Source organism: Delphinus delphis, chromosome 14, assembly GCF_949987515.2.
Source record: "Delphinus delphis chromosome 14, mDelDel1.2, whole genome shotgun sequence".
NCBI lineage: Eukaryota > Metazoa > Chordata > Mammalia > Artiodactyla > Delphinidae > Delphinus > Delphinus delphis.
In genome coordinates, this window is record NC_082696.1 from 1,940,227 (window position 1) to 1,953,023 (window position 12,797).

The 12,797-nt window shown below is 51.1% G+C and overlaps 1 protein-coding gene across 12 annotated transcripts in view; it reads right to left on the reverse strand.

Moving 5' to 3' along the window:
• The window catches only part of AFDN (afadin, adherens junction formation factor), a 138,756-nt gene that overhangs the window by 15,313 nt on the left and 110,646 nt on the right, over positions 1 to 12,797 (reverse strand). For all 12 annotated transcript variants that reach the window (XM_060029640.1, XM_060029638.1, XM_060029645.1 and 9 more), the window contains 7 exons: positions 8,993 to 9,058; positions 8,729 to 8,802; positions 8,236 to 8,354; positions 6,615 to 6,809; positions 5,939 to 6,030; positions 5,423 to 5,608; positions 2,318 to 3,244 (listed from right to left, as the gene is read on the reverse strand). In XM_060029640.1, coding sequence (XP_059885623.1) covers positions 2,318 to 3,244; positions 5,423 to 5,608; positions 5,939 to 6,030; positions 6,615 to 6,809; positions 8,236 to 8,354; positions 8,729 to 8,802; positions 8,993 to 9,058 — 1,659 coding nt within the window. The remainder of the gene's footprint in view (positions 1 to 2,317; positions 3,245 to 5,422; positions 5,609 to 5,938; positions 6,031 to 6,614; positions 6,810 to 8,235; positions 8,355 to 8,728; positions 8,803 to 8,992; positions 9,059 to 12,797) is intronic.

Below are 12,797 nucleotides of genomic sequence, written 5' to 3' on the forward strand. Positions count from 1 at the left end.
GGTCAAAACCATAAACAAACAGTAAGTAACAGTTAAAAAGTAACAGAGAAAAAGCAAAGAATAACTAAATCTAAACACATTCAAAAGCATGCTTCTAGAGTCAGGGAACTACAGATCCTGATCTAGGACACCCCTGAGAACCAGATCTACTGAAAACATAAAACCACCACCACTAAAAGGAAAAAAAGGAAATCAAGACAGGAAAAAAGTACCCAAGGGAAAGAAACAAGAACATACCAAATCTAGAACAGAGATTGCTGGCATAGCAGTCTGCTGCAGGTAACAGAGAAGGAAAAAAAAAAGAAAGATGAAGTGTGAAAAAAAGGTTCAGTTTAGATCTGTATCCGCCACCAGCGTATCTGTGGTTCCCATGCTCCATCTGTGTTTGAAGGACAACCCAGTGAGAAAAGTACGGAAACTACAGACCAATTTCCAGTATTCAGAAATAGAAAAATGCCCGCATAGTATTAAATCCTTGAGCTTTATTATTAAGACACACAGCAACTAAAATGAGTAAAATTTCCCTTAGCTCTCTTATTTGGAGACTAACATATTAATCTTAAAATAAGTAATGATAAAACACACAGATACTTTAAACTATTGTAATTCATACTAAAAGGCTTTGAAATATTCAGTGTTTTTTAATCACTTGGAAAAACTGAGAGACATTCAATAAAATTTTAGCCTTCAGAGGAAAGCATAATTATAGAAATACTGCAACGTGGTTTCTAACTTCTCCCTCAACAGTAAATATTAATGACGTCCACTTATTTACCATAAACATCAGCTTTAGATTCAGAGCTAAGGCTGCGTCAGAGGTAAGCCTTCTTGCCTCGCATTGTGGGGACAGAGCCCCAGGGCCACGGCCACAGCAGCCTCTCGGGGAGCCCACCTGCAGCGCGTCCACTAGGACCCGGGTGGAGCAGGGGTGGCGGCCGTGACAGGCACACAGCTAACCACCTACAGACGGGCCAGAGTGCTGACCAGAAAGTGGAAATAGTTCAAAGGATCCTTATGCGGAAAATAATCAGTCCTTCATCAAACAGCTGCTCTTTCAAACAAAACAGTATTGATGGTAAATACAGTTGTTTTTGAGGACGTTTACTACTGATGACTTGGAAACTACTAATAAAACAATGTACTGTTTACCATTTAGACCTTCACTTAAGAAATTTAAGTTTCCTCAGAGGAATTCCAGCTGAATTTTGGACCAAGTTACATATACGTCTGCTTGAGAACACAGAGCTAACAAGAAGTGTGTGCGGTGACATTCCAGGAAAATAATTCAGAGCAAAGTGAAAAGGCATCACAGTGCCGGCTCAAGGCACTCACTGCCGAGGGTCTAGGATTGAATTTCATCCTGAGCTGGAAAGATTCAAGGGTCTGACGGGACAGGAGACCCTTGGTTTAGGTCTCCAGTACAGATGACATCAGAGGTGGAATTAGAAACAAAATCCAAAAGACAAAAAGGACATGCCCTTTGCTGTTTTTTCTCAGAATACTGCATTATATCTGGAAAAAAAAAATCACTGAAGTGCATTAACGTAAAATAGTCCCTAGCACTCACTGCAAGTTAATACCAGTAAATGCTTCTCTGTCAACAACTGTCCCGATACACAGGGTAACAGAGAATCTCAGATGCGGCACTTTAACAAGCGACTGCATTAAACGAATATAAATTTAAGTTTTCTTCTTTGACTTGACACAAAAGGAATAGAAGTTATTTTTATAACATGGAGAACCATGAATAAAATTCTAAGTTCTCACTCCCTTTAAGCTACCACTGAAATATAATTGCTTAGCACTTTAATAACACTCGAGAGTCTCTCTCTATCTGGGCCGTGACGCCGGCCCTGACCCTGAGCTGTGAACCGCCCCTCTGCTACCCCTGGGGAGCACGGACCATGGAGACCAGGCGCAGCCCGTCCCGGCATGAAGCTTCAGGGCACTGCACGCCTGCCTCCGTGTGCCGGCGACGGCGGCAGAGCGGGGCAGTTAACAGCCTGTCCGGCCCACAGAGCCTGAGAGACGTTTACTCTGCAGCCTTTGAAAGACACGTTGCCAACCCCTGATCACGGTGATCACCGGTTATTAACGCGTCTTCTCCACCCACGTGCCAGCCAGCCGGCCGCAGCCAGTGGGCGCCCCACAGCTGTCAAGCGCCGTCGGACCGCGCAGAACCAGCGCCTCTCCAGCACTCGTGCCCAGAGCATCTCGCCCCGGCGCCGCAGGACAGCAGCTCCGGCCACACCCACGCCCCGCGGAGGCTGGGAGCCCGAGCCGCGTGCCCGCCCACCCGCCCGCCCGGCCCCGTTACCCGCGCTCTGCGCTCGGCCTCCAGGCGCTGCATGAGCAGCACGGTGTCCACGTCGTCGTCCTCCTCCTCCTCGTCGTCCTCGTCCTTCTGCTTGGACTCCTGCAGCCGCTTCTGGAACTGCCACTCCAGCATGAGCTTGCGCAGGCGGTCGCTCTCCTCGGCCGAGCGCTCGGCCTTGCCCTGCAGCTCCTGGATCTCGCGGCTCAGCAGGTCCACGATGTGCAGCTGCTGCTGCTTCTCCAGCTTCTCCCGCGCGTCCCGCTTCCAGGGGTCGGGGGACAGGCTGTCCCCCGAGGCCAGCTCCTCCCTGCTGACCGTGATGTACTGCAAGTCCCGGCGCTCAATGGTGCGCGGCTGCTGCTGGGGCTGCAGCTCCCGGATGACGGTGTCCGGGGCGCGGGCAGGGGCGGGCGGGGCGGCGGGCGAGGGCGGCCCGGGGGGCGGGGGCCCGGGGGGCGGCGCCTGCGCCCGAAGCTGGCCCAGCCTGCGCTCTTGCTCCCGCCGCCGGCGCTCGCGCTCCTCCTCCAGGCGCGCCTTTTCCTTCTCGTACCAGCGCTGCTGCTCCTCCCGCTTCTTCCGCTCTGCAGCCGCCTGGGCGCCGGTGGGAGGCGGCGGGAGGGGCGAGTCCGCGGGGACTCCGTCCCCATCGCCGTAGTGCCCGGGGGGCGGGTCGGTCCGCACCGGCGGGGAGGCGGCTGGGGTCTTCCAGCGCCCAGGGCCGCTCTTGGTGAGCGTGGACGCGGGGGTGCCCGCCTTGGAAGGGGGGCCCAGGTGCTCCTGGCTGGAGGTGCTGGAGCCCAGCGAGGAGCCCTGGTTGAGCCACGCGTCGCCGCCGTCAGACCTGCGCTCCATCGCCGCCTCCACCCTCTGCCGCTCCAGGTGGTACGCGACATCCTCCCGGAGCTCCTCCTGGGACCGGGTCACGCGCTGGAAAAAGAAAACGGGAAACCGTTGTGTTTCAGCCACCGTCAGAAGTTACTGAAAGTACATAAACAGTTCAGCTCAGGAAGAAAGGAGTGTTAGGGAAAGTGTGCGGTGAGCGTACAGGACGGGCCGAGGCTGCCCGCACCCAGCGCTAATCCCGCGACGGTGCTTTCCCAGAGGACGTCTGTATCTGTTAGAAAGCTAAAGGGGAAAAGGGAAAGCGGCGCGGCCTGTCCACATCAATGGCTAAACAGCGAAATGCACGAACGCTCGGGTTCTCCACATCCGGCACAGTCCTTGTTCTGGGGCCTCACGGGCGTCTGCACTGCGGTGCCAGACACGGGGCTGACCTTGAACAGAGGAATGTGCTTAGTCTTGTGTCGTGAAGAGCGACAAGAACTACTTCTCTGCAGTAAAATTCTAATTAGCATTCAGACTAATTATCAAATCCTAGCCACGTGATCCATCCGCCACTTTCTGAGTCCCGCCAGCTGACCACGGGCCCACAGGCCCACGAGCGCACAGACAGAGCCGGGCGCGGCGAGGAGGGATGAGCCTGTACCCGAGTCTCAGAAAGGCGGCGGGATGATCTGAGGGACACACCCGCTGCACGTGTACGAGACAGAGTGAGCACACCTGCTTCCGCGGCTAGTCTTGTGCGTGGAAGAGGCATGTCTGAAAGTAGCGTGATGCGACAGAAAATGATTTTTTTTTTTTAAGATGCTGGGGGTAGGAGTTTAGTAATTAATTAATTTTTGGCTGTGTTGGGTTTTCGTTTTTGTGCGAGGGCTTTCTCTAGTGGCAAGCGGGGGCTACTCTTCATTGCGGTGCACGGGCCTCTCACTGTCGCGGCCTCTCTTGTTGCGGAGCACAGGCTCCAGACGCACAGGCTCAGTAGTTGTGGCTCACGGGCCTAGTTGCTCCGCAGCAGGTGGGATCCTCCCAGACCAGGGCTCGAACCCGTGTCCCCTGCATTAGCAGGCAGATTCTCAACCGCTGAGCCACCAGGGAAGCCCCCAGAAAATGATCTGCTATGACGTCCCAGCCAAACAGTTTTCTTTCCAGCCCTATTAATGAGTAGAAATTGAAGACACAAATCTGGAAAATAAACTGTTTCCCTTTTCTCAAAAGGCACACCAAGAACAAAAAAATGAAATATATCACTTGAAACACCAGCAGCCTGCTAGAAAAATGGAACATGTACTTCCCACATTTTCTACAGCTTTGCCGTGTGCGCAGAAGCACAGCTCTCTGACTACTGGGCGCACGACCTGCAGCTCACATGAAAGCACGACCAGACTGCCTGCTGCGTGTGGACGGCGCTTCTCGAGTACAAAGCTTTGGAGCTGGTGCATCCAGACCACACGCCTGCTAGCCCTCGCAGCCCAGTGACAACAGGGTCACCCTTCGCTTTCCTCGAGGACTCACTTCGCTGCTGGTGCCCACTCACCGCGCCCCCCCGCGATAAGTCCTGTCCAATTCTTGGTCATTTCACCATCCACGTAAGTGACCCTTCAGCTCCCTGGCCCTCCTCCGGTGCTTATTACCCACGCTGGGAGGCCGAGGCAAACAGCACTCACAGGCCGTAGGCATGCAGGTCCCTGGCGCTGTCCAACCCCCGTGCCTCGACGCACGGAAGGAGGTCTGCCTCAGGGCGAACAGAACCGCCAGGCGACTCGTGCCCGGCCCGTCAGACGGGGCTCCTCCCGGCCTCGCTCACGCTGCCCCTGCCGAGGCGACCCTCCTCGGGCCTCGTACCCCCAGCTCAGAACCCAGCTCACGTGATTACGGTCCAGGTGAGCGTCCCACCCCAGCTTCAGCTTCAGCTTCACGGGCGGGACCACGGCTGTCTCAGCTTTCCCGGGGCTTGGAACAGCCGCCGGTGCGCGCCGAGTGCCGGGGACGCCTCCTGCTTCCCCCCGCCCCACTCCAGGATCAGTGAGCCTCGCCTACAGGCCCTAGTGAAGCCTTCAGCAAGAGAGCAGAGAACCACCTTTCACGCTCAGTATCCTCTCCTATGCCCTCTTTTCCTCAGGTGACCACGAAACCCGAGAGAAACAAAGAGAGGACCAGCAGTGCTGCTCTGCAGAAAATGGCAGCTGTGCCCCGGAAATCCCTCCGTTTTCCCGCAAGCTGGTCCCCTCGAGGGCCAAGGACGTGTCGGGACCCCGCCCCGCTCACCTGGACTGCAGTACTGGAGTGGCTGCTGTCCGTGTGCATGTGGGGCTTCTCCTCGTAACGGGGCCACTGGTCCTGAGGAGGAGCCGTGCGGTCCTGAGACTTGGAGGCCGGGAAGGTGAAGTACTCCCTGGTGTAGGTCTGCGTCGGGATGGGGTAGGCCTCGGCTCGGGGAGGAGGGGTCTGCTCCTGCAGACGGGCAGAGGGAAGGCAGCTGAGCTTTCCGCAGTCCGCACCGCGGACCGATCCAATTTCCAAGGCCCGCTTTTAAAGCAGGGTCCGTGTATTTTACGAACGGTGTTAAAATTTAAAGTGTTGGATCCTGGACTGAGAATAATTAAAAACATTTTATTTTGCCCCGACTTACTAACTGAAAGCTCATTTACCCATTATATTAAAAATTCAAAACCCAAACACTCAGGAACCAGAAACCGTGAGAATATTTTCCTAGATAACTCAGTCCCCCTGGGGGAACCCAAGGGTCTGCTGTCGGAGCATCTGTGTGCTCACGTCTCAGACCTCAGCGCAGAGGTTTCCAGTGGAGACGGACGTTATCTTGGCCGCTGTCCCAGAGGTATAGGCGCCTTTCCCGCCGGGACTAGGGGGCTCATCTGTTGGTGGAAAACAGGAAAGAAAGCTAATGTTAAATAAACAAGCCCGACGTAACATCGCGAGAGCTCTTTACAGGCAGTAACCTCGCGCCGGGCACCTGCACGCCGCCAGCGAGGTGTCGAGAGCACAGACACAGAAACAAGGCGCGTGGAGGCGAGGGCTCACCTCGCCCACTCCCGCCTCCTGAATCATCAAGAGCCCGGAGCCACGAAGCTGTATCTGCGAACCTGGTATCTGGGGCATGTCTCCTCCCAGGAAGCTGCTGCTTCCTGCTGACAACCCTTTAACACCATGAAGACTGTCTGCTGCCCCACGGGGCATCCAGCAACCTGTGCTCCCCCCTCATCAGTGTACCTGCCCGGAGCATCCAGGAATCGAAGTTCCCGGACTAGTTTTTACTTCCTGTTAGCACCTTAGCTGTAGCATCTTTCATGAAAAACACATCCCAGCTGGCTAATCTACGCAGGTAATAATGTTCTTTTAATGCGCAGCAAAGCCGGGGCGCCCTCCTCCCTCTGGCTGTGAGCGGGCACGTGGCGGGGCGCGCGTCTCGACGGGAGAAGGGCCGCGAGGCTCCTCTTACTTGCGACGTTGGGGCTGGAGCGGTGGTCAGCCCTGTTTTTCATCAGCCTGTCGTCGCCAGGCAGCTTCTTTGGTTCGCTGTATTCTGCCCAAGGCATCTGAGGGCTCTCCGGGGACCCGTTTTGAGCTGAATTGTTATAGAGCTCAAAACCCTCACTCTTTGGTCGGGGTTTACCTGATCCACGACGATCTGAAACTGAAATCAAAACACCTTCAAGATCTGTTCCTTTGTTCAAGATCTTATCTGAAACACCGTTTAGTCTTAAAGGAAAGGTGAAGCTACAAATACTGAAAACTCCACGAGTAAGAATCTGTTTTTACCAGAAGAAATGAGGGGATTTTTATATAAAAGTAAAATCTTTCTGAAGAATCTCTAGGCAGTTTTCAAAGGAAGCAACATTTAAGGGTCACTGACGAGAGAAACTACTCCTTCAAAGCTCATTTTCTCACTAGCCTACCTGCTTAGGCAACAGGATTACTGTTAAAGTGACTCTTCTGGCTGAAACATCAACTCGCTTCCCTCAGTTTTTAAAACGTGTATTAATTCCTTTAGTCACCCAGGGTTGCTGTCCTCATCGGGAACCGCTGTGTCACTGCTGTGATTAGTCACTCTTTACTTTCTAGCTTTCCTGTCCTCTCACTCCACGGCCCTGACCTATTATTTATTCCAACAGTTTCCCCCGTTGGTCCTAAACTCATCACCTAGTCTGCTTCTTTCAAATGACTATAAACTAAGGCATCAGACAACCATATGTTAAGCACCATGTCATGAAAAAAGCACAACCACGGTGCCGTGTGGAGGCCTGTGTCTGTCTTCCAGGCTCTCAGAGCTTCGGCTGCAGTCACTACCAGGCATGGGCTCCGGGCTCGCCCAGGGCACCGGCTCTGGGGATGTACACAGCCAGCCAAGGACGTACAAAGTATGTGGGGATTTCACAGACGATGGGCATCATCATGGTTTTCCCCTGGTTTCTCAGCTAATTCTTTACAAAGCCCCACATTTATACTGATTTTATTCTGAGGTTTTTGATGTACTACAAAACCACGGTTCCCACCAACGAATTATTCATTCAAACACTGAGCTTTTTAGTTAAAGTGAACTCTCTACATAACAGTCATGCCCTATCTCAGAGCATGCAAGACTGAAACAACTATTCGTACACACGCGTGTAAACATTCCTTCGGGAGAGGATTCTACTTGTTCTTTGAAGGCTTTATATCCCGCGTGTGTTTGTCTGTCGAAGATGAAAAGTCATTCCTCCACTTACTACCGACCAAGTGCCCCGAGTGCCGCTGGCATGTGGAACGTGCGGGGTCCCCTGCGGTCACCAGGCGTGTGCACGTTGTCAGTGGCTCTTGCCGGGGGGGGGCCCTAATAAACTACCACCACCATAGCGCGACTGGCCCCCGCAGCCCATGATCTAGTAATCCTGGGCACCGCGCTCAGCCTCGCGTCTTTCTTTAAAACCGGGGTAGTAACGACAACAGGGCCTATTCCACAGGGTCTGTGAGTATTAGACGAGGCCACGACTGGAAAAAGCCTGGCACACGGCAGGTGATCAGCAAGCATGAGCTACGACTGGCAGCAGTCAATGGGGGCGGCGGCGACCCGCAGTCCTTACTTCTCTGCATCATGGGCGACGGCTGATTGAGCAGGGTAGCGAGACCGTGATAAATGGCTCCTTGCTTTGCTACTTCCAGCGTCACCACGGAGCTTGTCCTTGTCATCAGTTCTGCTGCCCTGGGAAGAGAGCATCACGGCTGTAAGAGAAGTGATTCAGGCACCCGTCCTGTCCCCACGGCAGCTTGCGGTCAGGGCGAGGCCAGCACGCCCGCCGGCCTCACCCGCCAGCCTGAGTCAAGTTCTGACAGACTCCCTCCCTCTGACTATCAATAAGAACAGTAGATGACTTCCAGAAACTTCAGCAAGTGCTAAGAGTCAAAGAAACGTATTCAGACTAAAATACATAATTTTCATGTACACTAAGACTTTTACACTTAGAGAGGAAGGGCATAGTTTTTAGCATGGTTTTTCGTCTTCCAATTCCAAAATTTAATATGAAATATCCCTAAAAAGTGCTCTTCTTAAGCTTTAAACAGATAAAGAAACGATACCTTTCTTGAGAGAGTCCTACCAGACTTCGTCCATCCACGCTGAGGAGCTGGTCACCTGCAGCCAGCCGCCCGTCCTGGACACACCCGGAAGGCATGCGGACAGGAGATGAGGGGGGGACAGCAGAGGGAGAAGGGGGGAGAGGAAGCCAACGGTAAGTACGCTCAGACTTGGGTTTTCCACAGACTAAAACAGCCGGAACATCGCATGTCGTCTGTTAAACACACGGCGCACTGAGAGCTGGCCGCTTTAAGAGTCATACCCACCACGTCAGCAGCACCGCCTTTTACAACAGACTTGACGTAGATTCCAAGTTTGTCTTGACCAGCACCCTAAACAAAAACAAGGTGGAAAACACCGTACTGAAAATACACAGTAAGAAACGTAAAAATAAAACATGCATACAGATGACTGTAAGTAAAGTCTCAGCTATTGTTTTTACATGAAAATTAGAATTGCGAAAACTATATTAATAGAATCAACACTCCGGTAAATATAAAGAAACTAACAGGAAATGCACCCACTTTGTCTTTCCAAATTAAGAAAAACTACTTCTGAAAAATCAGTCAATCACCAGCCAGCTGGCGAGGTGACCACGACCGACCTGCAGTCCTGCAGGCAGAGGTGAGTCCTGGCGGTACAAGTGTACGTGGGCCACGCTCGCAGCAAGCACTGCTGCTCACCTCGATACAAGTGCAGCTCACCAGAGGGTTTCTGCGTTCCAAAGCTTACCCACCTCCCCTTACACCCGTAAAGTTTAAAATCTAAAACAAGGAAAACCTTCTTGTGGCAAACAAGAAGAGGGACTTAGGGAGAGACAATTATGCAGAAAATACTCTACACTGCTGCAATTTAAGGATCACGCATTGTAACCCTAAGGAAGTCCTGAACTACAAGCACCAGCCTGCGCAGCACGCGCGCGTGCACTAGCTTCACTGCACGCTACATCACGGACGGGCGACGAACCTCTGTGAGGCGGATGGAAGAAATAGATACAATTGCCTTACAGAATCGCCAGTGTTCTATTTGGACGTTACAACTCCAACGTAACATCTGAATTTCAGATAATTTATTAGGGCCACCAAAGGAAGCATTCATACGTATGAGACGTCATTTGGATGTCACTACCAATATTCTACAACTGAGAACGTATTTCTCAGCTCGAACCTCAGTACTTATGAAATATTGTATCACAAAAGCAAAAACATAAGGTATCACAGAAAGGTATAAAGACAGTTCAACCAATGACTTAATTGACACCCATTTTCTACAACACTCTGGAACTCCCAAATTTCCACTTGAAAACTTAGTTTTCCCTTTAGTTAACAGAACAGGGTGAAAGAGGGCAGTCTGCCCAACCTCCCGCCTCAGGGAAAACCCAGCAGGGGTGCCGTTTTGTGAGCCTAAGAGCACCTACCACTTACCTCTTTCTGAAGACCATACACACGGCCTCAACACAACAGCTCCACTCCAGGTTTCCTGGGTTACATTATCTGGGAGCTGATTCTACAAAAGCTCTACACACGGTAAGTAAAACCCGTTTTCTCCTCAGCAGCTCCTGACCCTCTGGCTGAGGTTTCCCGACTGTTCCCCTCAAGACCCCTCTCCGTTTCTGTCTATACGTCGACATCCACCACCCTGCCTCATTACACGTCTCCTGCCCGGTCCAGACACCCAACCACATGCCCCGAGGACTCAGCTGGCCCTGCTGCCTCACGTAAAAAATTACTGGGATACTGGGGAAATACTGTACTTTTCTGCGTACATTTGAAATTTCACACACACACGTGTGTGTACATGTGTGTATATATAGTCACTCAATAAACGGGAACTTTCTGAATTTTAGCCTATCGCTTAGCAAAAAAGCAATAAAGACAGCTCTCATCTGACTTCCCTTGTGCCAATATGGTTGCCTTGAACCTGAGGCCTAAGATGATCCGTGGGACACTACTTCTAGGGCAGCCCCCCTGCCCCATCTGTTAAAGTGGGCACCCCTCCTATATTACCTAATTAAATGACTCCTTCAAATAACATTCTATACTTCGATGTAATCTATGACTAATTACCTAATTGGGCTGTTTGAATAACAGCTGCATTCATTCCGCAAATAGTCACTGAATGCCTGTACCACCCTAAGCTCTCTGGGTACGTGAACGAACAAAACAGACACCTCCCCACGTCCCCACCCCCAAAGGAGCTCATATTCTAGAGTAGTTTTCTTTGCGGATGTCACATAATATTTCTGACCGGGGTACTGAAAATCCCTCTTTATCTTTTTCTGCAAACGCTGCGTGATTATTTCCTTGTAACAAGGCCAGCGTTTGGGGGAAAGGTTCTAAACGCATAGTTACTTTTTTCTTCTGCTCTCTATTTGACTGACTATTAGACTTCAAAATCCCAGTTTTTAGTGTGAATGGACACACTACATTTTCACAAGCATTATTTTTTGGGAATGCAATACTGTCCTTGTAATTTAGATAACAAAAATTGTACTTTTAATAAGATAGTCAATCACTACTACCTTTGACAAAAGAAATCTCTAGCAGTAATACCAGTAAGACAGTATTTTTAGTAACTGATGTAAACAAAATACCAAATACATATTTGGATATTTTAAAACAATAAATCAAGCCCTCCTCCCCATTTCTGGTATGAAAGATTATTATTAATAAAGAAAAAAATCTCATTTATTTGGACAAATTAAAGTGATAAGAAAACTTTAATCTTTTTAAAGTCACAAAATAGAAAGTACAAGAAAACCATGAAAATGCTGTTCTGCTTCCTCCGGATAAACCAAGAACTCGCAAACGCGCTTTTCGCTGCATACCCGTCAGGGCCTCCGTTAGTCACAGCTTTCCCTCCAGGAAGATGCCCCGGCTGCACGTCCACGATAAACTGTAGCTTCACTACATTATTACTTCCTGTCTTCAACCTCTTCCTTTAGACCAGTAATCACACGCCTGCGGGTAACTACCGGGCTCTAGGATCTCACGACCGCCCTGTATTTTAGACAACTAATACGCAGGCTTGAATTCAGCAGACTCCACATGAGCTGCAAGTAGCACGGAAACAACCCCAAAGCCTCATGTTTTTAAACAGATAATTTATTACGCGTTACATGCAATACGAAATTTAATAAACCTAAGTTCTAAGTATTCAAGTAACCGATCCTGTAATAGATATTTAACAGCATCATTTAAAAATTTTTTTTATTGAAGTCACATCTTTAAACAAGCATTAGTTTACATTATAAATTTCAGAAAAATTCTGGCAAAATGAGGAAAACCCTCCTTATGACTCGCCCGCTGGCCCCCTCTACCCAACCTGCCTCACAAAATTCCCCTTCCGGAAGCGCACGCCTCCAGCAAAGCTCTCCTGACCCGACAGGCCACCAGCTGTCTGTCAGCGGGCGCCCGAGTTCAAGTTCAAGCACACCACGCCCACCTGACTGCCCTGCACATCCCCCTCCCACCCCCGGCTGCCAGGTCCTTGCTTTTGTTTATGCTGTTCTCACCACACAACGACTTTCGGATGCAACGGCTCTGCCAAAGTCCTTGTATCACTGGACCCCTAGGCCCACCTGCCGGCCCGCTCACCCTGCCAAGGCCAGGCAGGATGCGACCTCTCGCTGGCTCACGTTCCCATGGGATTTCCTGTGTTCCCTCAGACGGTTACAGGCGGCTCCTCCCCTAGCTCCCTGCCAGGGCCGCTTCCCAAAATCCCTGCAGTCAGGCTACAACAACGGGGTCAACTCCTTATTTTAAAAACCCTCTCTGGGGAAATCCAGAATCTTACTGAATGAATACGTTGGCAGGCTAAGAAGCAGCTGATATGTGCGTTATCTGGCAGCTGGCAACACAGCACTGCGGAGCTACCGGTGTAAAAAGTTAGAAACCTCAAGCATTTCTGAGACACTCGGACCCACCGCTGTCAGGCAGCAGGTGACGAGGAAGGCACGGCGCTGAAGAACTGCTGGGCTTACTGCCTCGCATGACGGGAAGTTACCTCAATTCTAAGTCACAGCCGCTCCTTTTAGTTCCAAGTAAGTTCAATTTATGCTTCCTTGTCACA